General features: G+C 38.4%; 1 protein-coding gene and 1 pseudogene across 1 annotated transcript; one reads left to right on the top strand and one right to left on the bottom strand.

Annotated features, from left to right (window-relative positions):
- The first annotated feature begins 4,109 nt into the window (after positions 1 to 4,109).
- On the top strand, positions 4,110 to 7,568 carry LOC147004567 (melanoma antigen preferentially expressed in tumors-like). Its single transcript, XM_085837597.1, has 3 exons — positions 4,110 to 4,402; positions 5,640 to 6,224; positions 6,993 to 7,568. Exons 1-3 carry the CDS (start codon positions 4,113 to 4,115, stop codon positions 7,504 to 7,506), a joined length of 1,389 nt encoding a protein of 462 aa, XP_085693723.1. The 5' UTR covers positions 4,110 to 4,112; the 3' UTR covers positions 7,507 to 7,568.
- Positions 7,569 to 11,229: 3,661 nt separating this feature from the next.
- LOC147004566 (small nucleolar RNA SNORA17) lies at positions 11,230 to 11,343 on the bottom strand (annotated as a pseudogene).
- Positions 11,344 to 27,792: the final 16,449 nt, after the last annotated feature.

The raw sequence follows: 27,792 nt of genomic DNA, 5'->3' as shown, positions 1-27,792 counted from the left end.
TATTAATTAATTAATTAATTTATTTATTTATTTCTTGTTGCTTTGATTTGTTTTGGTTTTTCCAATCTGTCAGTTCATGCTATTTTCTGAGCTGATTAGACACCAAGGGTCCCGGTTTAGAAAGGCTTTAATATGCTGATATCTTAAACTTTTCCCTCATGTAGTGTTACAGAGGTTTCAGTACATCTCATCCTGCATTAGGGTCTCTCGGCTTCTTTATCCACTTTAACCAGCTCTGTTTGTTGAAACAGTTTTCTTCAATATAAATTTTTGGCATACTTAAAAAAAAACATAAGTGGCCGTGGCTGTATAGTTTTATTTCTGAGTCATCTATTCTATTGACGGGGGTCCACATAGCTCTGTCTCTTGTAATAACATTCATTTTTGTTTCTATGGCTCTGCAGCCTGAGAGCAGGTGCTGTGGTTGCTCCAGCATTGCCTTTGCAGGGGGATGACTTGGCTCCCTACAGTCTTTTGTTCTTGTCTACTTATTTTGAGCCGTTGTGTTCCTTTGAGCTAAATATAATTGGGATTTTGCAAGGCATTGCATTGCTTCTGTAGGTAACTTTCAGTAACACGGTCGTTTTGCTGTTCTATGTAGTGGGAAGCCTTTCACTCTGCCAATGTCTTTTTGAGTTTCTTCAGTGTTTTAAAGTTTACACTGTTCAAGTACTTAGCTCCCTTAGTTTGGATTCTTTATAAGTGTTTTAAGTTTTTGAAAACACTGCATGGGATTGCATTTCTGCTTAATTTCTAGTACCAAAGTTTCTGGTGAATATGAACTGGACAGACTTTTATGTTGCTGTGCATACTGCTTTTCTTGGTGAAAGTGTTAAAGCACATCTTAGTGCTTGTGCTCAACTGTTGGTACTCTTCTTAACTGTAGTAGCTTATCATTTACCCATAGAGAGATTATTTAACCTTCTCCTTTATGTTTATAGCCCATTTACTTCCTCATTTTGCATTACTGCTGTAGGCAAAACCTTCAAGCAGAATACAGGGGTTTAGAGAGCTGATCCTAGTCTCTTATCCATTGACTTTAGATAAAATGGTTTCTGCTTTCACAGTTCAGTATAATGTGCTTTACAAGTTTGTTATGTAGAACCATTTTATGTTGAGGTGTGCTCTGAGACACTTCAGGACTGCTGTCACAAGCAGAACGCTAGCTTTTCTCAAGCCCTTTTCTGTGTATCCTTCCATTTTGGGGAATGTGACCTTTTAAAGCAAGCATACTTTTTTCCACTGTTTCATTTTTCATATAATCCTTCAATCTCTCCTCTAAATATGTCTAAGGACTGAATTACATCTATTGATTTCTGTATCCTGAAGCTCCTCTTGGCACTGATAGGAAACTAGTTTGATCATAATAATTTTGCTGAAGGCTGTGAGCATGCTGTGAGCAAGTCCTAACCTGAGCTAAGTTTTCTCAGAGTTTCACATTATTATTTATTTCTTTGTATGATAGTAATGTTTAAATGGAGAGTTTCCTTGGATCTTTATTCCAGCCCCAATATTCATTAGATTAAGTGGTGCAGTTTGCTGGTGAACTTTTCCACCTGCTTTTTCTTTGATTTTTTTAGTTCTAATATTTTTATTCTTTGTTTTCAAATTCAGTTTCTTGCTGATGTTCTCATTTATGTTTCTAGTTTGCATCTCTATTTCCTTAGCTACATTCCTTCACCTGCTACTTTGTACCTTCTTTGAAACAACTGAATCTTATTTTGTACAGAGTTTGAATTCTCAGTGCAGCTTTCCAGTCACTTCATTGTCTCAAGTTTCAGCAGTTACATTTTAGGGGTTATGATCATTTCCAGGATTTCATAGTAATTGTGCTTCTGTGCTCTCATTTCTACATCACTCGCTATTGGTATTTCTTCTAGTTTTATTTGGAAATGTTACTGAAGAGCTTCCTCTTGCAGGCTAAATCTTCATTACTGTCCAGAGGACAGAAATAACCACTATAACAGCTGCAACACCAATACAGACCATGACTGTAATAGACAGGAAGTTGATTAAATCTAACTACCACAGCTCAAATGAGAATATAGCAGAAAGTAAAAAAACTAGTGTGCGGTGAGCCATAAAGTTAAAACTGAATGTGGGTCAAAGTGGAAATAGTAAATGAATGAAGTTAATTAGGTGGGTGGAGGAACCTAAGAAGAAGCAATGCTGAATTAGGGAAAGGAAAGTGTAGAAGGAAAATGGAAGCATGTTAGAAAGAGGAGGGGAAAGAGGGAAAGACTGCATGAATCAGAAGATATGTGTGAACAAAACTAGGTAAATGTAAAGACAGAAATAAAAACTAGAAGGTTTAAAATGCCAGACACTCTTACTGAGGCTATGGAGTGCTAACAAAAAGGGGCCTATCATGACTGCCATTAAGAAGACCCAACAAGCAGCTGAAAGAGTCAGATGCAGTTATTTGCACCCAACCAATAGACAGAAGCGGCCTAACCCTGTTGTTGAATTAGAGAAGACTGAAAGAAGCTGAGTAGAAGGGCGACCCTGCAGGAGGACACTCAGTCTCAATTAATCTGGAACCCTGAGATCTCCCAAGCACTGGACCACCAAACACACAGATAATATGAGGCCCCCAACACTCATAGAGTAGAGGACTTCTGGTTTTGTGTCCATTCAGAGATGATGCACCTAACCCTCAAGAGCCTGGAGGCCCCAGGGAATTTAGAGGTCAGGTGGGGTAGGGGCAGGGGCATCCACATGGAGAAGTGGTGGAGTGGGGTGGATGTATGTGATGTAGGGCAGTCAGAGGGTGGATGAGGGGCAGGGAATGTAATATGGGGTGTAGAAAACAAATTAAAAATAAATAAATTTGAAAAAAATGTACATTTTAGACGATATAAATGGATAGCAGAAAGAAAAGAATAAAATACAATGGGCAAAATATTTTCTAAAGGGTCTATCACATAGAGATGCTTATTTCTAGGTTGGAGTGTTCCAACTGAAGATTTACAGTGGTTTATCTCATCTTTATTAACTTTTGCATTCGTGCTGATCCCTGACCACTCATAGATCAGTTGTTTAACACAGTTCCTTTTAGGGGCTTTCATTATGCTCTCTCTCTCTCTCTCTCTCTCTCTCTCTCTCTCTCTCTCTCTCTCTCTCTCTCTCTCTCTCTCTCTCTCTCTGTGTGTGTGTGTGTGTGTGTGTGTGTGTGTGTGTGTGCGTGTTTGTCTGATGTGTGTGTATGTGTCCCATGAATCTCTGCTAAGTATTCATAGTTTTTATACCTGTAGGGGTGGCAGGTTCTCCCTCTCCCCAGAGGCTCTCCATGCTCGGGGATGAAGATCATGCATGTGTTTTTAAGAGTTGAGTTTGGAAGGAGGGGCACTGAGTTTAGTGTTGGGGGTTTCATCTTAGTGTGTTCTTATCCTACCCAGCAGGAGACAGTCTGTGTGAGAGAAGAAGTTAATGAAAACTTAAGGTCTTTTCTTAACGTGACATTTCAGTTTTATATGTTCCTATGATACTGATTTATTTTTAAAAAACAGTTTGTGTGTTTGCATGGTATGTGTTTCAGCACAAGTTGGGTGTATGTCAAAGAGCTCTGTGGAGGTCTCTGGACAACTCTTTACAGTAAGTTCGTTGTTTTGGTATCAAAGGGAAAAGTGGTGAATATTTTGATTATGTGTTTCATTTTGCTTTCTCAGAATCACAGGTAACTTAATGTTTTAGTATTTTCTATTTGCAAGGTAATGATGGCATCACTTTTGTCTGGATTTGCCCATCAACGACTTTTGTGATGGCTTGTGTACTTTTGAGATAAACTATCAGAAGTCAGGTAACAAAGTGAACAAAATTGTCTTCTGATAACCTAATGATCATTTCTATTGGCATTTTATTACACACACACTTATTTATGTATACATACATATGAAAAAGGGTTGTATGTATATTCATGGACAAATAGACCTTAATATACTCACAAACCAATTTCTATGCCCTACAAGTAGACGTCTCTAGAAGTAGATGTTTTATTGCCTATATATTATACAGATAGTTATCTATGTTGCTAACAATGGTTGCAAAGAAAATACTGTGGATATTTGTCATGTTTTCTAAATGTTTCTCACTGAAAATGTAGGTTCCTTAAGATGGACACCAAGGACCCACCCACACTATTGGATCTTGCTACACAGAGTTTAATGAGTAATGAGCATGCAGCAATCCAAGCCCTGGAGGAGATCCCAGGGGAGCTTTTTGTCCCTTTGTTCACTGCTGCCTTCACGGGTAGACACAAGAATATACTGACAGCAATTGTGAAGGCTTGGCCCTTTGCCTGTCTCCACATTGGGGCACTAAGTGTGCAGGAACCCCAGTGTGAACTCCTGGAAGCCTTGGTTGAGAGTCTTCAATTCCTCCCTGCCCTGAACTCAGCTACTAGGTAAGACCTGGTATAATAGAGAGATAGTAAGACACAGAAGAATATGCCTCTATCTGCTATCCTCTCAGATGTAGTATATGCAAATAGTGAAAAAGTTTACAGGACGGTTAGTCCAGCACGTGAGGTCACCTTAACACAACTGTCTTATAGTGTTGAATATGGCATGTAAGTGATTGAGGGAACTATTGGTGGGTTTGAAGTATGCTATTATTTGCATTAAACAAAGATATGAATATTAAGATTGCTGAGGATTTGCGAAGAAAAATGGAAAAAACAGTGTTCTTTACTTTTCATGGGAAGGAGTTATTGGCAGTAAGTCTATGTAAAAAGTGTAGACGAAGAGCTACAGAGATAGTTTAGCACTTAAGAGCAATAGCTCTTATTACAGAGAAGTCCAATTTCCAGGACCCATAATGCGGCTCAAAACTGTAACTTCAGTTCTACAGGATCTGATACCCACATACAGGATAAACTCCAATGCACATGGAAGAGAAATACAAATAAAAACTGAAGTGTAGACCAAGAATACAGTGATTTGATTTTTGTGAACCCACAGTAATCCATGAAATTTAGGAAATCCCAAGGTCAGTTTTGTTCTGCTCACTGCTGCCTCCATGGATGGGATTTCTGAGACCCTGAGAGCAATTTAAAGGTTTGGCCCTTTTCTGTCTCCACATGAGAACATTAAGTACACAAAGGGGTCTTCAGATGTTTCTTCCAAGAACTCAGCACTTCAGTAAGAATGTGTGTATTTCACACATGGTAAGATAGCAAAACCTTATAAAGGAGCCTGTTACAAGAGAACAGCAGTTAGTTATGCTGTTCTATCGTCCACAGTTAGTAATAGCAACTGCTGAAAATGCATGTGAGGTGGCTGGTCTGTCAGTTGAGATTACCTTAGAAACTCTGATGTCTTACGTAGGGTTTTAATTGTGTAATAGAGGTGAGCGAGGCTACTATTGATAGCTGTACAAAATGGAGACATTGCAAAGAAACAGGTGAGCAAGATTTGTGAGCATTAGATGCTATAGAAAATAGGAAAGGATAAAGTATTTGCATAGGAAAGTTGTGCTGGTACGTTGTATATGAAATGATAGAGGAAAATATTATTTTGTCACGACATTATACTACTATTGTTCCTGCTTGGTTATATTGATGTTTGCCACCCCTCAGATCCTCTGTTTTTTGTCTGTTTTTGCTTTGTTTTGTTTTGTTCTTTTTTCTTTTTAACCTACAGGAGCCCTAAGCTGAGGATCCTAGATTTAAGGCAGGATGCTGGCTGCAAGACCGTATGTCCTGAGATCACTACTAAATCGACAATTTGCTTTCATTCTTGTGCTCACTCTGAGCACTCTATCTTCAAAATTGAAGGCCAGGAGGGTCTTTCAAGTTCCAAGTCTGAGGCTCAGCCCTCTAAGTTCCCTATGGAATTAATAGTGGACATTTCCCTTGATGGTACTTTGAGGGAAAGGGAGTTTTTTGCTTTGCTTCTGAATAAAGTAGAGCAGAGCCTAGGCTCTCTGCATCTGTGCTGCAGAGATTTGCAAATTAATAATTTGTGTGAATGCAGACATGCATTAAGCCATCTGGATCTGAAATGTGTTCATCACCTGGCAATTGATGGATCTCCTCTTACTGAAGTCACCAACCTATTATCTCGTGTAGTACAACTGGACAAACTTAGCCTGTCTGAAATCGCTTGTAGATCTTTGAATGGGAGAACGTTTAGAAATTTTATCACCCAATTGAGTCGTATGGATCACCTGAAGGAGCTCAGCTTGTCTTCATTCTGCCTCACAGATCATCTTGAAAATGTCCTGAGGTAAGGGCTTGGGATAGATACTGGGTTTCAATTAATATCCAGTTTTTATAAGAGAAATAATTCTTAGATACTCTTAAGCTTTCCATAACCATGTCTCCTACCTCAGCATGGGTAATGCTGGGAGTTTAAAAACAACCAGGAAAGGCCATCTTTCTATACTTGAAGAGAAAAACAGGCTTTCAAAAACCTTAGCCACCTAAGCATGGACAGGCACTGTGCTCAATCCAGAAATATAAAGGAGAAAATATGCATGCAGTCCTTCTCTAGCAGTCAAGAGAGGAGGAACTGAAAGCAAGACTTTATGTTGTGGCACTGGTGCATGTACTCTAGCCATATACCCATAGGCTGATGTCAGATGATTTTCCTAATCTGCTATCTCCAAGGTTCAGACTGTGAAGGTGGAGGCTGCCATTTATGGACTGGCGAAAGGGAGCTTCCAGTTGGTTGCTCCTTCTGTCCTATCTGTTCCAAGCAGGCGAACTAGTTCCACAATTTATCGTGCTGTAATTACAAAGTAGATAATGTTTTCACTAAGTCTTCACAGGACCCTATAACAACATATTTTACACCTTGTAAAGGTTAAAATATTACAAGTGAGAGTGTTAAATTGTCTTTTACAGACTCACAAGTCTATTAAGTGTGTGAAAGATCACATCATTACGTGCTAATACACTATAAGCTTAAAACAGTTTGTTCTAGGTTCATGAATATTGTTCTCCTCACCTGGTCCTCATTTTTCAGAATAACTTTTGTGTTTCCTCCCTACAGAGTACTCTCTGCTGCTTTGGAATTCTTGTATCTGCCATTCTGTGGACTTTCTTACAGTGACTTCAAGTTCCTCTCTGAGTGCCCTCAAGCCAATCATTTAAAGTTGCTGAATATCAGCAACAATCCAATATATTGGGAAGATTGTGAGCCATTCTATTATCTCCTGCAGAATGTTTCTACCACCTTGCAGCATCTGGAAATTAATCATTGCTTTTTAACAGATTCTACAATCTCTGTTCTTATCCCAGCCCTGACCAGCTGTTCTCAACTTCGAGTGTTTCGCTTTTCTTCAAATCCAATTACCATGGGAATGCTCATGAGAATTCTGGAGCTATTAACACCATTGAAGGAGCTTAAATATGTGATTTATCCCATCCCTGTCCATTGCTATGGGAGGAGGTATTTTCAAGGCAGTTTAGATAGACAGAAGGTTGAAGATGTGAAGACACAATTGAGATTAATGCTACAGGAGGCAGAAAGGAGTGATATGAATTGGATCACTTACTCTGATTAAATTATGCAGTCGAACACAATTTCAACCTGATATGTTTCCTTTAAGTGTTAACTTTTTTCTTAATCCCATAGTCAGAATATAAAAGGTTCTTATGTTGTAGGAAAATACAGTTAAGAAGTATAGGTATGTAACAGATTTCTATAGAGAATAATTTACAAGAAGATAGAGAACTTTGAGAGTACCTATGTGTCTCTCAGCTATTGCTGTGGATAGCATTTCATCTTACCAACTAAAATTTTAAGTAGAGGATATGGGAAAGTTTTGTTATAAAATACTAACAACACCCTGTCCTCACTGAGATTTACCTGTGTGCGTACTTAGTGCCAGTTGTGACAATAGAACTTTACCTGGATGTGATTTTGGAGACAGGTGGCTATTGAAACCAACACTTTTTATTGCATAAGTTGTTTTAAGCTTCTATCTTTCAGCTGTTTTCAGTTGTTTAAAGGAAACCACCTGGATTTAACAGTGACAAAAAAATATCTGTAACTACTACCATTAAATGGTTCAATTTTTATTTCATATTGATTGAGTGAGGATTATTTTGGGATATTATTGTAGACAGCAAGAATGAAAAGACAAGTTTCTGCCTCAAATCACTCATAGACTGAATATTTCTCTGGTTTTTCAGTTGTTAAAGCCACTAGGAAGATGTTTTACACACTTAGACCCCAAGCTTCATCTTCCCTGCTCTTAATACATATTCTCTTCAATGCAAAACGGACTTTATGATGTTGGATCTCGTCAGCAGGATTCAGGGATTCAATATTACCATCTTGGAGGCATGCTCTCACATCTGTTTGATGTCTACCATCTGGCCTGGTGCAAAATGCCTGGTATAACAGACTGGAAGGGAAGAGAACTTTGTTTCTTTGTTTTAGACATCTCACTAAGGTTGTTTGACTCCACTCCTTTGGAACTTTGGCGAGACCGCATATGATTAGGAGTTTTGACAGAGGGAGTTCCTTTCAACTCATGAGGCCAGAGAGGAGAGAGAGAGCTCTGAGTCCCCACACAGCCATCAGGAGTGTGATTACATAGACTTGCATCCTTGAACTAGCCTGCTCAAAGATTTCAACTGCCTGCCATGGAACCATCAGCTTGAGACCAATATGAACTTGGAAAGACAGTTAGGAGTCCAGCCACAAGTCTGACTATTACTTCTTTAGATATTTTTTCTTTGACCACTAGTTCCTTCGTGGTATACCTGACTCAGTTTGATATTCTGATTTTTTTCTACTGAACTTTACACATTTGCCATAATATTGTGTAACAAATGCATTATGCATGGAGCTGTTTATAGTTGAAATACGATTACCATAAATAGAAAAGTGTAGTTTGCTCAAGATGTAGTGTGAAAAAAACATATAAACCTATTAATTAGTATGCTATTTTTGTTAATGTATTGAAAAGTTAATACACTACATTGCTAAAACTTAGAAAAAGTGTATAAAATTTAGTTTGTTCCTGTCAATCCTGATATGTCAACATCACTGCATTTAAATGACATAAAAGTTTATTGAAAAAAATCATTTATGCAGTGTTTTTATGAATAAACCTTTCTGCATTTAAAAATCTAATAAGAAAAACAGAAGCAATAGTGTGTCTATATTGCTTTAAGTTTGAAATTATACTGGATTTCAGATCAACTAAATAAAACTGTGTTTAAAAAGCTACAGAATTTTGTTAACAGTTCTCACATGTCAAGATGATACTGAACTATATTTTAGAGATACAGAGCACTAAAATTTATCTGGAAAATTAACATTTGTGTTGATTACATTTATGTGTTAAAAGATTATCAAGTTCAAGAAGAAATTTAAACAAAAGCCACATACAAAATTCTGGCATATGATTTGTTAACAAAGCTTTTGAAAGACTCAAAACAAGAATGGAGAATTAATTACATTCATCTCTTTCATATTGCTTATATATTAAAATGTAGAATTTTAAAATTTATTCAAATATCAATGTAACAAGCAAATGTTTTATAATGTTGTCTTCTTAACATCACATTATTTTGTCATCTTTGATTAAGTAAAATGTTACTAACATTTAAGTCCATGGGATTCATTTAATATTTTTTTTTAGGTTTTCTTCTTTCCAATGTGATTCTATACATTTTCTGGGCATAACATATGTTTTTCTCAATTCCTTGCTTTCATTTAATTTGAAGATAATCTATCCTCAGGGATGATTAAAACATTTCTGAAACCTTTTCTTGGTTCTTTGTGAATTTCACATCATGCAATGCAATCCCACTCATCTCCCCTTCCCCACAGACCCACATTCCAGACTTGCAACCTCTCTCCAACATATTAAAAAAAAATCTCCGTTTGGAAGCCAGAGTGTATCAATGTGTTCCACAGTATACACTTTTGTCCATGCAACTTTGCTTGCAAATATTAATTGCAATGACTTGTTGGTCTCATATGAGTCCTCTGATTTCTGCTACTCTGTTGATATGGGACCTCATTGGGACTCTTGGATATCCTGTTGTAGCCTTGTGTCATGGAGATCTTCTAGTTTTGGATCTGTAGGACTAGCTACTTTGTGCACTTCAGAAGTTCAGTGATGTAGTAGTTGTTGAGGTAGGCCACCTCAAAGCCCTGGATCTGGGCTTGAGAGGTATCTGAGCTGGCTGTTGCAGCCAGCTGGAGTGTTGCAGCCAGTGAGGGCTAAGGCCAGTTCTACCACTCATGACCTCGGGGCCATAGGTGCCAAGGAACTAGGAACAGGAGGAGGGCTGACTCTCCCACACTCATACCCTGGGGGCCAGCTCACCCACAATCCTCACATCAAGGGCCAGCTCTACTGTGCTGCACAGTTGAGGTGCAGGGCCGGCTCTACTGAATGATGCAGCTGCTGAGGGACAGGGTAAGGAGGAAGGAGTGTATCTCTCCTTCATCCATGCCACTGCATGGGAGACAAGTGGTAGGGCCTGCTTTCACTCCTGTCTATCCTTGAGGCCTGTCTCACCTACAACTTCAGCAATGTGCACAGCCATTCGAGTACTGTAGCTGGCTAGGGGTTAGTTCTTCTGCTCTTCTACAACCAGGGTCAGCTCTTCTAGAATGCCCAGGTGAGGGCTTGGGCCTGTTCTGCAAATGCCTCAGACATCAGTATTTCCCCCGGTGACAGCACAGATCAGGGACATCCATCTGGACTTTGGTGGTAACAGACCCCTACTGCTTCAGGGTACAGACTGAGGTGTGGTTCTCAGTGGAAGCACTGGCCCAGGACCCCACCATGGTCCCAGGTGGAATTGCTGGCACTCATATCAAACCATTCCTCACCATTTTCATGTCTCCAGTTCTGCCTCTCTTCATTATGGCCACATCCTTCTATTTCTCTTCCATTTCTCCACCACTTACTTGATCCTCTGAGAAGCACCCGAGGTCCTAGTGTCTGGTGTTGTCTAGGGAGTGGCCAGCAGTGCTATATCTTGCTCCCGAATTGTGGCATCAGACACGGGTCATTTGGGACCTGGTCTACCCATCCGCAGGCCTGGGTTGTGCAGAACTGGAGGTGATCTGCTTGCTCCTCTACTGGCCCACCAGAGTGCCCCAAGGCAAGGGTCATCTGTCTCACGCTCACTCCTACTCAGGACCCTCAGATTCAGGGGAGGCTCTTCTAGTCTCAGGTTTGCTCCCAATACTGGAAAACCGACAGGGCCTGCATGGTGCCAGACTGGTGGTCAGCTCAACCTCACTTTTTTCAGGGATTGTTAGGCTACTAATCATTCAGATATTCATAAGTGAGAAAACTGAACCTCTCTTCTGCGGTCTCTGACATATGTGACAGAGCAGCCACACATGCAGTGCTTCTAGGGGCAAGTAGAAAGGAATTAGTAAGAATATCCCACCTCAGAATTAAGTGCTAATCTACATCCAAGGTCTTCTATGTCAAAGAAACACAGAGTGATGTTGATTCTAGTACATTTTCCCCACAAGGCTTGATTCTGCAGGGTTTGCTTGTTTATTGAATGCATGGATGGATGGATGTATGGATGGATGTATGGATGGATGGATGGATGGATGGATGGATGAATGGATTGATGGATGGATGGATCATACACACATACACACACTTGCGTCATGGAAGAGATCACCTCAAGGTCTATTTCTCAGTCATTCTCCACTCTATTGCATGAGACAGAGTTGCTTGCTGAGTCTAGAACAGACCACTTAGCTAGACTCGTTGGACCATAGACCCCCTGATCATTTTGTCTCTGCCTTCAAGTTCTGCTATTTCAGGAATTCACTGCCAAGCTAGGTTTTTACATGAAAGCAGGGGATGCCAACTCAGATCTTCATACTTATGCTACAAGTACTTAATTCACTGTGACATTTCTCCAGCCCTCTCCACGAGATTATTTTTTAATTGTTTTTTTAAGCCAGAGTTGGAGTTTATTAAAAATAAGCACTTGGGAATGAGTAAAGCATAACTAAAGACATGGATGCTTCAACGAAGTAACTTACCTTAGTGGTTTTTTATTATGTGGACATATTCATACATGTATATGTGAGTGTGTATGTGTGTGTGTGTGTGTGTGTGTGTGTGTGTGTGTGTGTGTACTTGGGACCTGGGATTGACATGGACTGTCTTCATTTATGGTTATTTATCCTTAAAATCTTTCATAAATTAAGCTTTTAGCAATACCACACATGTAAGCAATCATAGTAACCACTTTCACCCCAGCTCCTCTCTCCTCCCTTCCTTGCCCTGATCTCATTTTCATATCCATGACTATTTCATTCTGTGAACTCTTGAAATCAGTCTGAATCATCTGAGGGTCATGGCTTTAAAGGTTTGCAGAGGAGTCTTGTGGGTTCAGCAGTGGGTAAACAACTGAAGACAATAATTCTCCTTTGCCCAAATCACCTGCACTTCAGAAATAGAGCAGAGGCTCCATGAACTCATCCTCTGCTCTGGACTGACTGATGGCTGACTGCTGAACTGTGTGCAGTCAGCTATAGTTTCAGTGAGTTCACCACTGTAGTGGCTGTATGGAGGCTAGAGAATCACGTGCTCTAATTTTATTTTACACACACACACATACACAAATTCTTTTGAATTGTTTTCTCTTTCCTTGAAAATAAATTTCTTATTTCAAATAGTATATTCTGTATTTCCCTCCTTCACCTCCTTACATATCCTTCCCTACCTTCCCTCCCATCCAGATCCCTTTCTGTCTCCCTTTACAAACCAAACAGGCTTCTAAAGGATAATAAAATAAGATAAAAGAAATCCTAACATATTGGAATTGGATAAAGCAAGTAAACAGAAAGAAAATCGTTTGAGAAAAGGCATAAGAACCAGTGAACCACTTGGTCACACACTCAGGAATCCTTTAAAAAACACTAAACTGAAAGTCATAATATATACACAGGGGACCTGGTCCAGACTGTGCAGTATCTTTGTATATTGTCCCAGTCTCCGTAAGTTCATATGTGCATTGATATTGATATTATCGATTTTTGAAGGCTTTGATTTCATGTGTCCTCATCCCCTCTGGTTCTTCCATTCTTTCTACCTCTTTACACACACACACACACACACACACACACACACACACACACGTGTGTATATATATATATATATATATATATATATATATATATATATATATATATAGAGAGAGAGAGAGAGAGAGAGAGAGAGAGAGACAGAGACAGAGACAGAGAGACAGAGGGGAGAGGGAGGAAAAAGAAAGAGAGAAAGAGAGAGGGAGAGAGGAGAGACAGAGAGAGACAGAGAGAGAGAGAGACAGACAGACAGACACAGAGAGAGAAGAGATATTCATTCTACACCTTCTATTATTCTAGAGAACCCAGAGGAAAACAGTTACTGAGAGTATAGCTATGAAACTACTTCAGGCAATCGTGTCCTTATTAGAGAAAGACAACATGGGACAAAAATCCACCTAAAGGACTCTGAGCAAGTTTTGTCAGTGTGTAAGCAATACAGATTATTTTTGTCAATGTTATCCATGACAACATGTACCATATTTTCTTTATATACTTTTCAGCTGTGAGACATCTAGGTTGTTTCTAATTTTAGCTATTATGAATAAAACTGCTATGAACTGTGCTGAGCAAGTGTTCTTGTACGGTGATTGGTTTTCTGGGAGAGATTTGAACATGTTTTCATTGGCCAGCATGAGCTCAGAATCAGCCACTGGCTCCTCTCTATTACAACCTTGTGGAGAACATTAAGAGACAAAATTAATGTGAAAATTTGTTAACATTAGTTTTGTTTAGTAAGATGAAATGTAATTGTACAAGTAGCAGAACCAGGCTTCATCTGGAATCACTGGGGAAATCTTCCCTCTGTGTTGCCTCTCCTCTTTGTAGATTGGATACTGGTTAGGATTCATTGTATGGGGTATCCAGTGTGTCTTTTAAAGAGACAACAAGTGACTTTCCACGATTACAGAACTTTTCTAGGGATGGTTGACAGTCCCCTAGGACCTGATTGGCCTTAGAGGGCAAGGGAGAAACTATTCTTTTAGTCTCCTTGACCATATTAGTATAGGTCTCCCAATATGGTTTTTAAAAGCCCAATTTAGGTTACATCAGTCTGGAATTTTAACTACTGTACAACATTTTAATGGGTAGGCATTTCTAAATAAACTTTGGTTAGACACACATTATACCCAATTAGTGTAATTGTAGATCTTTGAGCTTAGAAATTTTAAATATATACACATCATCCCTAAGGTTTATCCTTTTTATGAGTTGAATAAGTATTCTAATTTTCTTTTCCATTCTAGAGACATCAACTATCTTAATCTTTACACATATGAATACTTCTTTATTAAAGTAACATCCATTTTTACATACTTATAAAATTTTTAGAAAAATGTATTAATCCCATACAACACAATAGCATTAACAGATGAGAAGTTTTTTCCCAAGGAACTGAGGATACTAATACCTATCCCCTGGTCATAAGATCCCAATGGCAGACAAAAGTTCAAATTCATTGAAATTCATCCTGGAGAACAAATGGGTTTATTGAGGCTTACTTTTAGAGAATTGGTAAGGTATTACTGCTGAAGAGGGAGACTCTGACACAGTCACACTCAAGAGCTATTACTCTCTATGCATGAGGATGTGTTATAGCCATGTAGAAAAGTCTTCCCTTTTAAGCCTTTTTTATGTATAACACTAGCTAAGATGTCTTGTTCGTCTCCTTTTGGAAAGAAGTATTTTATTTAATAAGTCTCACTGTGATCATTTTAGGTTAACACAGCTGAAGGAGGCCCTTTATTGGATTTTGAAACATCTATTTGTTCATTTGTTTGTTTTTATACAAGCCATAGTTGTAAGATACTCTTAAAAGTCTCAAAATATTTTTATTTCCGTATGTTTATGCATACATAAATAGCCTTTAAAAGCACAGACATAAGTTATTCTTATCCAAAGGTGGAGCAATTGTTCAATAGGAAAAATGTATCCTGGACTAGGAGCAACCATATCTTTTTTTTCCTAAACAGAAACAAGATTTTATTTTATATTTTGCAGTAAGGGAGATTACTAAGACATAGTATTAACTTTTGCAAATGCAGGACAGGCCTTCAACTTGAATTATGTCTCCCCATGGGAATACTTCTTCCCAAGATTAAATGATGATATCCCAACTAGCTGCTGCAGATGTCCCTGAAGTAGATTATTCCATTCGGATTTTTTAGCTGCTCATGATTTATTTATTTATTTATTTATTTATTTATTTATTTATTTACTTATTTATTATTTTTATAATTTCCTTTGATGACAATGCCTCAGATACTATATGGGAAACAGCCATCTCTTTCCACTGTGTGAGTTCCCTGGGGAATTACTCAAGTTATAAGGATTGGATAGTCATTTCTTTTAAGTGCATAAAAAAACTCATGAGCTGAGAGATGTTGATATTAGAGGTAAAATGATGTATTGACTTTCTACTGGCACTGTCACAAAAATACTAAGAATGACTTATCAATCCTATATCCAAAGGAGGGCTAGTGTCCAATATATACAAAGAACTCAAGAAGTTTGACTCCAGAGAATTAAATGACCCTATCAAAAATGCTGTACAGGGGCTGGCAAGATGACCCAGTGGGTAAGAGCACTGACTACTCTTCCAAAGATCCTGAATTCAATTCCCAGTAACCACATGATGGCTCACAACCACCCGTAATGAGATCTGATGCCATCTTCTGCCATGTCTGGAGACAGCTAAAGTGTACTGATGTATAATAATAAATAAACCTTTTTTAAAAAACTAAAAACTGTTACATGGATGCAGATGTGTTCACTTTTAAAAAAAAATGGGGTACAGAACAAAACAAAGAATTTCCAGTTGAGGAAACTTGAATGACCGAGAAGTACCTAAAGAAATGTTCAAAATCCTTAGTCATCAGGGAAATGGAAACCAAAACAACCCGAGATTCCACCTCACACCAGTCAGAATAGCCAAGATAAAAAAAAAAAAAATTCAGGTGACAGCAGATGCTGGTGAGGATGTGGAGAAAGAGGAACATTCCTCCTTTTTTGGTGGGATTGTAAACTTGTACAACAACTCTGGGAATCAGGAACAACCATCTCTTAAAGTTAGTGTATGCCCTCAAAAATTATGGACCAGGTTGTTAAATTAGAAGTGGAATGAGGACAAATAAGATGACATTATGAACAAAAACTGGATACTAATGCATGTCTTGTCCTTAAGATCAGATTTAAAATTCTAAATTTAAAAACTTATAGTAATTGTCCCAAAGGAAAATATTGGACCATTAGTCATCTCTATTTATTTTACCTATGCAGTTACATTTGTTAGATAATTTTTTATTGTTTTGGTTTTTAAACATTTTAATTTATTTAACTTATATCCTGCTCACTGCCACCTCAGGTCACCCATCCCACCATCCTTCCAACAGCCCCCTCCCCTTCTCCTCTGAGAGAGTAGCAGCACCTTTGGGTATCCCACCACTACCACCACCCTGGCACATCAAGTCTCTGTGGGGCTAGACACATCCTTTTCCACAAAGGCCTGACAAGACAGCCCCTCTAGAAGAACATATCCCACATACAGGCAACAGCTTTTGGGATAACCCCGGCTCCAGTTGTTCAGGACCCACATGAAGACCAAGCTGCACTTCTGATACATATGTTGTAGGGAGGACTAGGTCCAGCCTGTGTATGTCCTTTGGTTGGTGGTTCAGACTCTGAGAGCCCCAAAGTTCCAGGTTAGCTGACTCTGTTGGTCTTCCTGTATAGTTTCTATCCTCTTAGAGACCTCAATTCTTCCTCCTTTAATTTCCTAAGGGTTTCCAAGCTTAATCCACTGTCTGGCTATAGATGACTGAGTCATTCTGAGTCAGCTGCTGGGTGGAGTCTCTCAGAGGATAGTTATGTTAGACTCCTCTCTGAAAGCTTAACGGAGTATCATCAATAGTGTGGGATTGGTGCTTGCCCATGCGATGGGTCTTAAGTTAGGCTGGTTATTGACTGACCACTCACTCAGTCTCTACTCTATCCCCTGTGCCTGCATTTATTATAGACAAGATAATTTTTGTTGATTTTATTATTATTATTTATTTATTTCATTTACATTTCCAATGCTATCCCAAAAGTCCCCCACACCCTCCCATAACGACACCTCCACCTACCCACTCCCACTTCTTGGCCCTGGCTTTCCCATGTACTGAGGCATATGAAGTTTGCACAACCAATGGGCCTCTCTTTCCACTGATGGCCAACTAGGCCATCTTCTGCTACATATGCAGCTAGAGACATGAGCTCTGGGGGGGTGGGGTGGGTACTGGTTTGTTCATATTGTTGTTCCACCTTATAGAATTGCAGATCCCCCCAGCTCCTTGGGTACTTTCTCTAGCTTCTCCATTGGGGGCCCTGTGATCCATCCAATAGGTGACTGTGAGCAACCACTTCTGTTTTTGCTAGGCCCCGGCATAGTCTCACAAGAGACAGCTATATCAGGGTCCTGTCAGCAAAATCTTGCCAGTGTGTGCAATGTTGTCAGCGTTTGGAGGCTGATTATGGGATGGATCCCCGGGTATGGCAGTCTCTAGATGGTCCTTCCTTTTGTCTCAGCTCCAAACTTTGTCTCTGAAACTCCTTCCATGGGTGTTTTGTTCCCAATTCTAAGAAGGGGCAAAGTATCCACACTTTGGTCTTCTTTCTTCTTGAGTTTCACATGTTTCACAAATTGTCTTATATCTCGGGTATTCTATGTTTCTGGGCTAATATCCACTTATCAGTGAGTACATATCATGTGAGTTCTTTTGCGTTTGAGTTACCTCACTCACGATGATGCCCTCCAGGTCCATCCATTTGCCTAGGATTTCATAAATTCATTCTTTATAATAGCTGAGTAGAACTCCATTGTGTAAAGTACCACACTTTCTGTAACCATTCCTTTGTTGAGGGGCATCTGGGTACTTTCCAGCTTCTGGCTATTATGAATAAGGCTGCTATGAACATATTAGAGCATGTGTCCTTCTTACTGGTTGGAACATCTTCTGGATATATGCCCAGGAGAGGTATTGCGGGATCCTCTGATAGTACTATGTACAATTTTTTGAGGAACCGTCCAGACTGATTTCCAGAGTGGTTGTACCAGCTTGCAATCCCACCAACAATGGAGGAGTGTTCCTCTTTCTCCATATCCTCGCCAGCATCTACTGTCACCTGAATTTTTGATTTTAGACATTCTGACTGGTGTGAGGTGGAATCTCAGGGTTGTTTTGATTTTCATTTCCCTGATGATTAAGGATGCTGAACATTTTTTCAGCTGCTTCTCAGCCATATGGTATTTCTCAGGTGAGAAATCTTTGTTTAGCACTGAGCCCCATTTTTTGACTGGGGTTATTTGTTTTTCTGGAGTCCACCTTCTTGAGTTCTTTATATATATTGGATATTAATCCCCTATCTGATTTAGAATAGGTAAAGATCCTTTCCCAATCTGTTGGTGACCTTTTTGTCTTATTGACAGTTTTTTTTCCCTTACACAAGCTTTGCAAGTTTATGAGGTCCCATTTGTCGATTCTTGATCTTACAGCACAAGCCATTGCTGATCTATTCAGGAATTGTTCCCCTATGCCCATATCTTCGAGGCTTTTCTCCACTTTCTCTGCCCATCTCTTTAGATGGGAAGAAAGCATTTGACAAAATCCAACACGCATTCATGATAAAAGTCTTGGAAAGATCAGGAATTCAAGGCCCATACCTAAACGTGATAAAAGCAATCTACAGCAAACCAGTAGCCAACATCAAAGTAAATGTTGAGAAGCTGGAAGCAATCCCCCTAAAATTGGGGACTAGACAAGGCTGCCCACTATCTCCCTACCTATTCAACATTGGACTTGAAGTCCTAGCCAGAACAATTAGACAACAAAAGGAGATCAAGGGGATACAAATTGGAAAGGAAGAAGTCAAAATATCACTTTTTGCAGATGATATGATAGTATATATAAGTGACCCTAAAAATTCCACCAGAGATCTCCTAAACCTGATAAACAGGTTCAGTGAAGTATCTGGATATAAAATTAACTCGAACAAGTCAATGACCGTTCTGTACACAAAGGATAAACAGACTGAGAAAGAAATTAGGGAAACAACACGCTTCTCAATAGTCACAAATAATATAGACACCTTTATCCCCAGCAGTATTTTTTATTAGATATTCTCGTTATTTACAGTTCAAATGCTATCCCAAGTTTTCTCTATACCCTCCCGCCCGCTCCTCTACCCACCCACTCCCACTTCTTGGCCCTGGCATTTTTCTGTACTGAGGCATATAAAGTTTGCAAGACCAATGGGCCTCTATTCCCAGTGATGGCCTACTAGGCCATCTTCTAATACATATGCAGCTAGAGACACGAGCTCCAGGGGTACTGGTTAGTTCATATTGCAGATCCCTTCAGCTCCTTGGGTGTTTTCTCTAGCTCCTCCATTGGGGACCCTGTGTGCCATCCTATAGATGACTATGAGCATCCACTTCTGTATTTGCTTCACAATGGCATAGCCTCACTCGAGACAGCTAAATCAGGGTCCTTTCAGCAAAATCCTGCTGGCATGTGCAATAGTGTCTGGGTTTGGTGGCTGATTATGGGATGGATTTTGTTTTTTATTCCCAACAGTATTTCTTTTTTTTTAATTGGGTTATATTTCATTTACATTTCCAATGCTATCCCAAAAGTACCCCACACGCTCCCCCACCCACTCCCCCACCCACCCACTCCCACTTCTTGGCCCTGACGTTCCCCTGTACTGAGGCATATAAAGTTTCCATGACCAATGGGCCTCTCTTTCCACTGATGATCGCCTAGGCAATCTTCTGATTCATATGCAGCTAGAGACACGAGCTCTGAGGGGGTACTGGTTAGTTCATATTGTTGTTCCACCTATAGGATTGCAGGTCCCTTTAGCTCCTTGGGTACTTTCTCCACCTCCTCTATTGGGGGCCCTGTGATCCATCCAATAGCTGACTGTGAGCATCCACTTTTGGTTTTGCTAGGCCCCAGCATAGTCTCACAAGAGACAGCTCTATCTGGGTCCTTTCAGGAAAATCTTGCTAGTGTATACAATGGTGTCAGCGTTTGGAAGCTGATTATGGGATGGATCCCCTGATATGGCAGTCTCTAGATAGTCCATCCTTTCGTCTCAGCTCCAAACTTTGTCTCTGTGACTCCTTCCATGAGTGTTTTCTAAAGCATATCTCATTAGCAGCCTGCAGTTGGCAGATAGCTCAGTAGATAAAAATGACTTAAATCTTGACAGGCTTTATGAGATGAGTTCAACCTCTGGATCTCTCTTGGTAGAACAGAACAAATTCCTCCAAGTTGTCCTTTGACCTCCACATATGCAGAATGGCATACATACTTACCACATGCATATAAATAAATGATAAACATGTTAGCAACCCGGTGCTGCTATACTTCCCCCATAAGATAATCTCATGGATAAGAAACTTCTAAAATAAAGACTTGTGTCCACAATATTGTTAAATAGAAAAACAAATTGCTCACTGTATCAAGGCAGCCAGGACAAACTATACAATCATAATGTTTCTCAAATTCCCCAAATAGCTGGAAGAGACTGAATCTCATTGATGGCCCAGCTAGCTTTTCCAGGTGAAGCCTGTATATATAGACCTGTGTATAACACAAAAAATAATGAATACTAGACAAGTGAGTTAGGATAGATTAACTGAGTATTTTAATTTTTAAAGAATGATCTACTATGGCTACATATGTATATATGTACACACACACACACACACACACACACACACACACACACACACACACAAAATCAGAATCTCCAGAAACATAGGAGGCCCCATTTATTTTCTGGATGTTTATCAAGTGACCTCTACTAGATGATCATAATAGAATTGGGGAAGAAATTGGGAGATCAGAAGGAGATTAACTGATACAAGCCTGCAGGAAGAAATGTGGCATTTCTGCCGAAAAGTCAGTGAGTGCTCATCTCTTGTCCTTAATATTTGCATTTAAAAATCAAATATATTTGGTAAATTTTATCACCTCAAAACCACAAGTTTCTATTCATTACCTGAGAAAGTGAGTAAAACTATGAATGGAAAACTATGAAAGTGTCATGTCTACATATCCTTTAGCAGTAGAAGAGGTAGAAAAGGCAATTCTCTCACATACAATCACAAATTTATAGCAATATTTGGATGCCTTGTGGAACTGGGCAAGAAAACTTAGAGCACTCACTGTCTGGAAACCACTACACACACACACACACACACACACACACACACAGAGAGAGAGAGAGAGAGAGAGAGAGAGAGAGAGAGAGAGAGAGAGAGAGAGAGAGAGAGAGAGAGAGAGATTACTTAAAATGAAGCCTAGTAGGAAATTAGGGGAAATGCCACCCAACATCATCATACTAGTAAGCATCCAATAAAAGAGAGTTTACAAATGGGAGAGGCATGAAGGTGCAGCAACTGATCCTGCTTGTAGGAAAAACATGTCCATGTGACTCCCAGCAGGAACTCTTGACAGAGAAAACTTTTCGGGTGGGGATGGTTGAGATACCTATCATCTTCCTCTCTGTAGGCTAAGTCAAGAGGATCTGGAGGTGGGAATCTTTTCACCATAAACCTAAAATTCCTCCACATATTTTCTCATAAATCTATTTTCAAGATAGTTTTTTCCACAGTCAACAGTCTCAGAAACACCAGATAGTCCTTTGTGTATATTCTGTCAGAATCTATGATACCACAGCAGACAAACTTTAAAGGTAGAATAAAGCAATGTACACGGTATAGTTTATGATGGGATTTGAAAATATATTTTGATATTCTGAAATTGAAATATAATTTTTTTTATCTTGCCATCTCTTCCATGTACTCTCATTGCACTCTCTTTCAAATTCTGCCGTCTATTTCTGTACTGGATAGCTTTTATGTTGGAGATGAGATGTTGATCAGGACCCTGTTCTGAAACAGGGCAGCATGACACTATTAACATAGGTTAGGACATGTGTGGTGGCTCCCCAGGAATTCAGCTGTGAATTTTCTCACCCAAGTGGTAAATGATGGCTAATTAAGTGTCCCTTGAGGTCTTATCTGTCATTATAAACATAATTGTTTAGTGACAGGGCTAGAAGGACACATAGTACAAGGAGTGCTTAATTATTTTTCTGATCACTTTATTGCTAGAATGAGGAAGAAGGAATGTTATGACAAAGGGAACCATAGATCCCTTAAAGCTCCATTCAAAAATCAAAATGACTGTACCCTATCAGTCTAGGTAGCCTTCCAAAGGAGGACAGAAGAGCATTGGCTGTATCCAAGAAATGTTAGAAGTGGTAAGTGTGGGCCCCCACAGCTGAATTAAAATAAAAATGAATGCAAAGCCTTACCTACAATTGGGGTGCTTCTGTCCTTTTTTTCCTCCCATCATTCTAGTTCCCTCCTTTCCTCAAGTGATATATCATTTCTTCAGCGAAAATTTTGTACTGAGACCTGAGTTGGAGAGTACTACACCTTTTTCTAGCATAGTAAAGATATCATTACATAAAATTTATAATGTCATCCATTTTTAATTTACAGTTCAGTGGCACTAAAAGAATTTATATTATTATGAAAAGTGAGTAAAAATCAACCTTCACAGCTTTTTTTTTTCATTTCCAAGTGTTGCTTTGCCATTGACCATCAATTTCACATTCTCCTGTCTGCTAAAATTCTAGTGACTATGATTCTATATCAATTAATTTACTATTTTAACTATATCCTATGAATGGAACAGTGCATTTGTATTTTTGTGTCATATTATTTCTCTAGCACAAAATTTCAAGTTTTATTCATTTTGTATTTACTATGCTGTCACTCCATTTTAGGACAAACAGCATTCTCCTAATAGAACATGTCATTGTTTGCTTATCCACTCATATGTACGGTGAAAATTGACTTAGTTCCATGTTTGTATTATTATGAATAATATTGACATGCCTATTGCCTTGCAAATACTTGTTCAAGTTTCTTCTTCCAATACCTTTGAGGATGTACATATGAAATTACTAGATATATAAGAAAGTAAAGTTTATTTATTATTTATTGTATTTGTGAAATTATAATTACATCATTTTCTCATTTCGTTTCCTTCCTCCAAATTGTTCCATATGCCTCTCTTTGCGGCCTTCAAAATTCAACAGTCATTTTTAAATTAGATTTTGTTATATGAGTATATGTATTTCCTAAATATATTTCTTTATTAAATGACACAAGTTGATCCAGGGTGAATATGTAATTTTAAAGTCCCACTCTTAGGAAAGGGTAATAGTCATCAATGAATGTGAAGACTTTGGGTTCTTTGTCATTTTCATTTGCATTTCCCTGATAGTTACAAATATTGAGCACATGATATGCTTTTTCATTGTCTTTGAAGAAATATCCTTTCAAGTTTGGCCCTTTTAAACTACTCATTGCCTCCTTATTTTGTTGTATGATATATTTATATATTTCCTATCAATAATGTCAAATATGTTCTCAAATGTACTTTATAAGATGTTGGTTATTTTAACAGTGGTTTTGTTATTAATAGTGGTTTCATGTGAAAACTAGACACACCTGACAATTCTTTGAAAGATACAATCAATAACCATGAAAGAATGGAAATTTTTATTAGATTTCAAGCAATTAAATATAATAATAGTTTAAAAGCTGTTCAAAGCAATAGTGATAATTTCTGGGTTCATAGTAATAAACGTGGGTGAATTCCAACAAAATTTAAAGATGAAATAAATCTACATTGCATAGCATTTTCAAGGATATAAATATGATCCACTTTCTATTTTATTTTGACAACCCAGACAACACTGTCAGAAAAAAAAAAGAAAGAAAAAGGAAGTGTTTTTGTACATAGTTGTAAAACTCCTCAATAAAACATTAGCAAATTGAATCTATCAACACATAGTATAATAAAACACCCCGTTTTGTTTGACTATATTAACAAATTTAAGATAAATAAAATGACTGTGTTTCCAGCCATGAAAAAATGCTGTAAATAAAAACCATTTGCCAAAATTTTAGAAATAAGGATAACTTTTTTGTCTGTGTTTTAAAACTTTTTAGACATATTTATTTTACATATATGAGTGTTTTGCCTGGTGTTCATGGAGGTCAGAAGAAGGCACTGAGTTCCCAGGAACTAGTGTTCTGAACCATCTCTCCTTCAATGGCCTGGTTTTTAAGTCAAAAACGTATTCTCATTCTCTCTGTCTCTCTCTTTTTTTTTTTTATTTTTTGTTTTTGAGACAGGGTTTCTCTGTATAGCCCTGGCTGTCCTGGAGCTCACGCTGTAGACCAGACTGGCCTCGAACTCAGAAATCCTCCTGCCTCTGCCTCCCCAGTGCTGGGATTAATGGCGTGAGCCACCACCAGCTAAAAACTTCTGCTCTTTTGTCCTCTAGATGTGACCTTAGTTCTCAGAGTTTGAAATCTCGCTTGGGAGAAAGTCAGGCAGTGCTTAAGTCATACTCATATATTCCATGTAACTTTTCTTGAAAAAAGATGTAGGCAGATGCGTAGGTACCTAAACGTGATTTGCCAGTCAGGACAGGGCCTCGTAGCCTGGAGAACCGCACGGAGCTGAGGTGGAGAGAGGTCAGCTGACCCAAGCTAAGCCAATAGGAATCCCCCAGTCAGAGCGCTAAGTTTGAAAAGGAACCCTTGGGGTCCTCAGAGGGGCTTTTGAGGACCCGCGCCCTTGGGCTTGCGCGTGCTTTCTCACTCTCCGCTTTTGAGGATCTCTTGACTAGAAATAAGCTGCTGCCGTGCGACAAAGGTGCCGGAAAAGTCAGAAGATTCTCCCGACCCTCTCACTGAGGTAAATGACAGACATTTCTTTTTAAATTGAACTTATTTGGGATGAAGGACATAGACACGGGGTTTTTGGGACTTATCAATCTTACGGGTTTTTACGGGTTCCGCCTTGGATGCTCGAAGGTCAATTTTGTGTTACTGTGTAGAGGTATTGGTTCCTGAGGTGTGCGTCACTTCATTTTGTGACCAATCTCTTCACATTCTCTATTTAAAATATTCCACACATCGTTTCACCTCTTCTTCAAAGATTTATTTTAGTCCAGGTGTGATGGTGTACTGGTGGCTGAAGCAAGTGGATTTCGCGTTTTGGCACAGCCTGGGTAGAGAGTTAGGCCTTGTTTCAAAAACAAACAAACAAAAAAACCAAAAAACTATTTTTTTCATCCTTTACTTGAGTCTATTTCCACAGTGAAGCCTTAGGGGGCCTGGTGGTGGTGGAGGGGGAGAAAAAGAAAAACCGCAGCCAAATAAATAAATAAAACCAAAACCTACAGAACACCATTTTTTTTTTAAATACAGAACACCTTTTTTTTTTTTTAATTTTTTTTAATGCTTTGCATCAGCCTGGGTTTATGGTAAGACCTTGTGTTCCTGCCCTGATTAACTTGTAAATTAAAATAAACTCTTTCCTCCAAGAGGAAAAACTAACCAAGAAACAAATTAAAAACTCACAAACTCCACTATTTTTTTTTCCATTGAGTCAGTATGGGTACATGGTGAAGCCTTATCACTAAGACAAAGGAAGAAACAAAAAACATTTTTTTTTCTTCCTTTGCCTCTTAGTCTTACTAGTTTTATATGACATGCTTTTTAAAATAGTAGAAAAGTGAGCAGTGGAGATAATTTATTCATTTCCCTTTTAGTTTATTTAATTTATATTTAAAAATACTTTTGTGTCTAGTACAAACATCTGTTCATTTACCTGTTGGAGATAAGTGTGATTTCATTTCCAAGGCATTTTGAATTTTTTTCAGTGCCCTGTGCTGTGACTGGTCATCAACTTTGTGATATTTTATCTCTGCATTCTGAGAGTAAGTGTTGCAGGTATTTTCTTCCATGCCTGACTTTTATCTTTAAAGCTTTTAAAAATAATTTTAGGGTTCTAAAATATGTTCTCTCAGATATCTCTACTATGGACATTTTACAAATACCAAATCTAGGAGATTAGCATTGAAGTACAACTTATTATAGATTTCATTTTAATTTTTCAGTGTTTTTTATTTTATTATAAATTTTCCCTATGGAGAATTTTATATATGCATGCAATGAAATATGATCATATTCACCCCACATTTCTTCTCTCCAATTCCTCTCACATTCCCTCTCTAGCATGTCCTCTTCCAAACTTTGTCTGCATGTCTTTTTTTTTCTTTTGATACCCCACTGACTCCAATTAGTGCTGCATATATGTTATTCTAATCGATTCCCTTTTCATTTCAGAACGCCATTCACAAGACTTGGCTGAATTTAGTTGTCATTTCTCCATAGTCCCATTCTGCCATATAAGCCTGAAACATTTGAAGAGGATTGGTAAGAATTTTTTTCAAGTTGCTGTGGGTTCATCCTTTTTAAAAATTATACAATGTGTTGTTATAGTATTACATTTCCAGTATGTATATTCTGCTCCTTTGCTCCTGTTCTCTCTCAGTGCCCACTCCTTCTTTATTCTCCTTACTTCAAACAGACTCTGTGTTGCTCTCATTGCATATTTTTGTGTAAGTATGAATATATATTAAGTCTAAGTTTTTCCTTAGAGAAAGTATGTAATATTTATCTCCTAAATCTGGAGGATTTTTGAGTAACCTGATGATTCTTTGTTGTTGTTGTTCTTTTTTTTTTTCTTTTTTTCTTTTTTTTTTGAGACAGGTTTCTCTGTATACCCTTGGCTGTCCTGGAACTCACTTTGTAGACCAGGCTGGCCTCAAACTCAGAAATCTGCCTGCCTCTGCCTCCCGAGTGCTGGGATTAAAGGCGTGAGCCACCACACCAGGCTGGTTCTTACTCCTATGTATTTTCCTACAAATGCCACCATTTTGTTTCTCTTTCTCACTTGGTCTTAACTCCAGTGCATGCATACACCTTACTTCTAGAATCTGTTCACAGTTGATAGAGTTCTAGGATGAATTCACTCCTGGATTATTGTAAAAAGCAACATCAGAAAATTGAATGTGCAGGAATTTCTATGGTGTGTTCTTTTAGATTTCTTTGGATGCTATGCGTGGGCAGTAAAATACTTCTAGATTTCCTTTTCTTCAGGAGCCTCAATAAGGATTTCCATATTTTCACCAGCATTATATAAGAGTTCCTTTCTCCCACATCATCACTAGCATTTTTTGTTATTTAGCATCACAAATGTACTTTTGATTATCAGTTTTATTAGGGCTAAGGAAGTTAAGCATTTATGAGTACATTTATTAACTATTTATATTTCTTCTCTCGAGCCAAGTTTAGTTAATTTGTTATTTACCAGTGTGGCAGCTTCTATATTTGATACTGAATGTTTTCGGTTCTTTAAAGTGTATATGAATTCTCTATAAAATGTTTATAGCTAGAAAATAATATTCCCGTCCTGTTGCTTGTCACATTGTTGTTTCTATTGCTCTTCAAAGATTTTTCATTTCATCCAATTTAATTTGTCAGTTCCTGTTTTGTTTCCTGAGCTGTTTCCAGAATGTATCTTAGGGAAGCTTTACTATGCCTGTGCCTTAAAACTGTTTGTCTTGTACTTATTCTTTAAAAAGTTTCAAGATGTTGCATCTTACATTAGGACTTTCATTCATTCTAAATTGATTTTTGTAAATAGAGACAGGGATATGAGTTTATCTCTCCACATTTACTTAGCTAGTTTCATTAGCTCCTTTTGTTTAAAAAGGTTTTCTTTTCTGTCATTGTATATTTGGGCACTTTTTCCCACAAATCAGGTGATTG

This window comes from Mus caroli, unplaced genomic scaffold (genome assembly GCF_978045245.1).
Source record: "Mus caroli unplaced genomic scaffold, Mus_caroli_1 scaffold_5, whole genome shotgun sequence".
In the NCBI taxonomy this organism is placed as follows: Eukaryota; Metazoa; Chordata; class Mammalia; order Rodentia; family Muridae; genus Mus; species Mus caroli.
The sequence above is the reverse complement of the archived record's forward strand: the minus strand, read 5'-3'. Positions and strand labels throughout refer to the sequence as shown.

Excerpts from the sequence above, each read along its gene's own strand:
- LOC147004567 (XM_085837597.1), top strand. The coding sequence starts at position 4,113 with ATGGACACCAAGGACCCACCCACACTATTGGATCTTGCTACACAGAGT. Across the intron at positions 4,403-5,639 it reads GCCCTGAACTCAGCTACTAG|GAGCCCTAAGCTGAGGATCC; the intron begins GTAAGACCTGGT and ends TTTAACCTACAG. Across the intron at positions 6,225-6,992 it reads CATCTTGAAAATGTCCTGAG|AGTACTCTCTGCTGCTTTGG; the intron begins GTAAGGGCTTGG and ends TCCTCCCTACAG.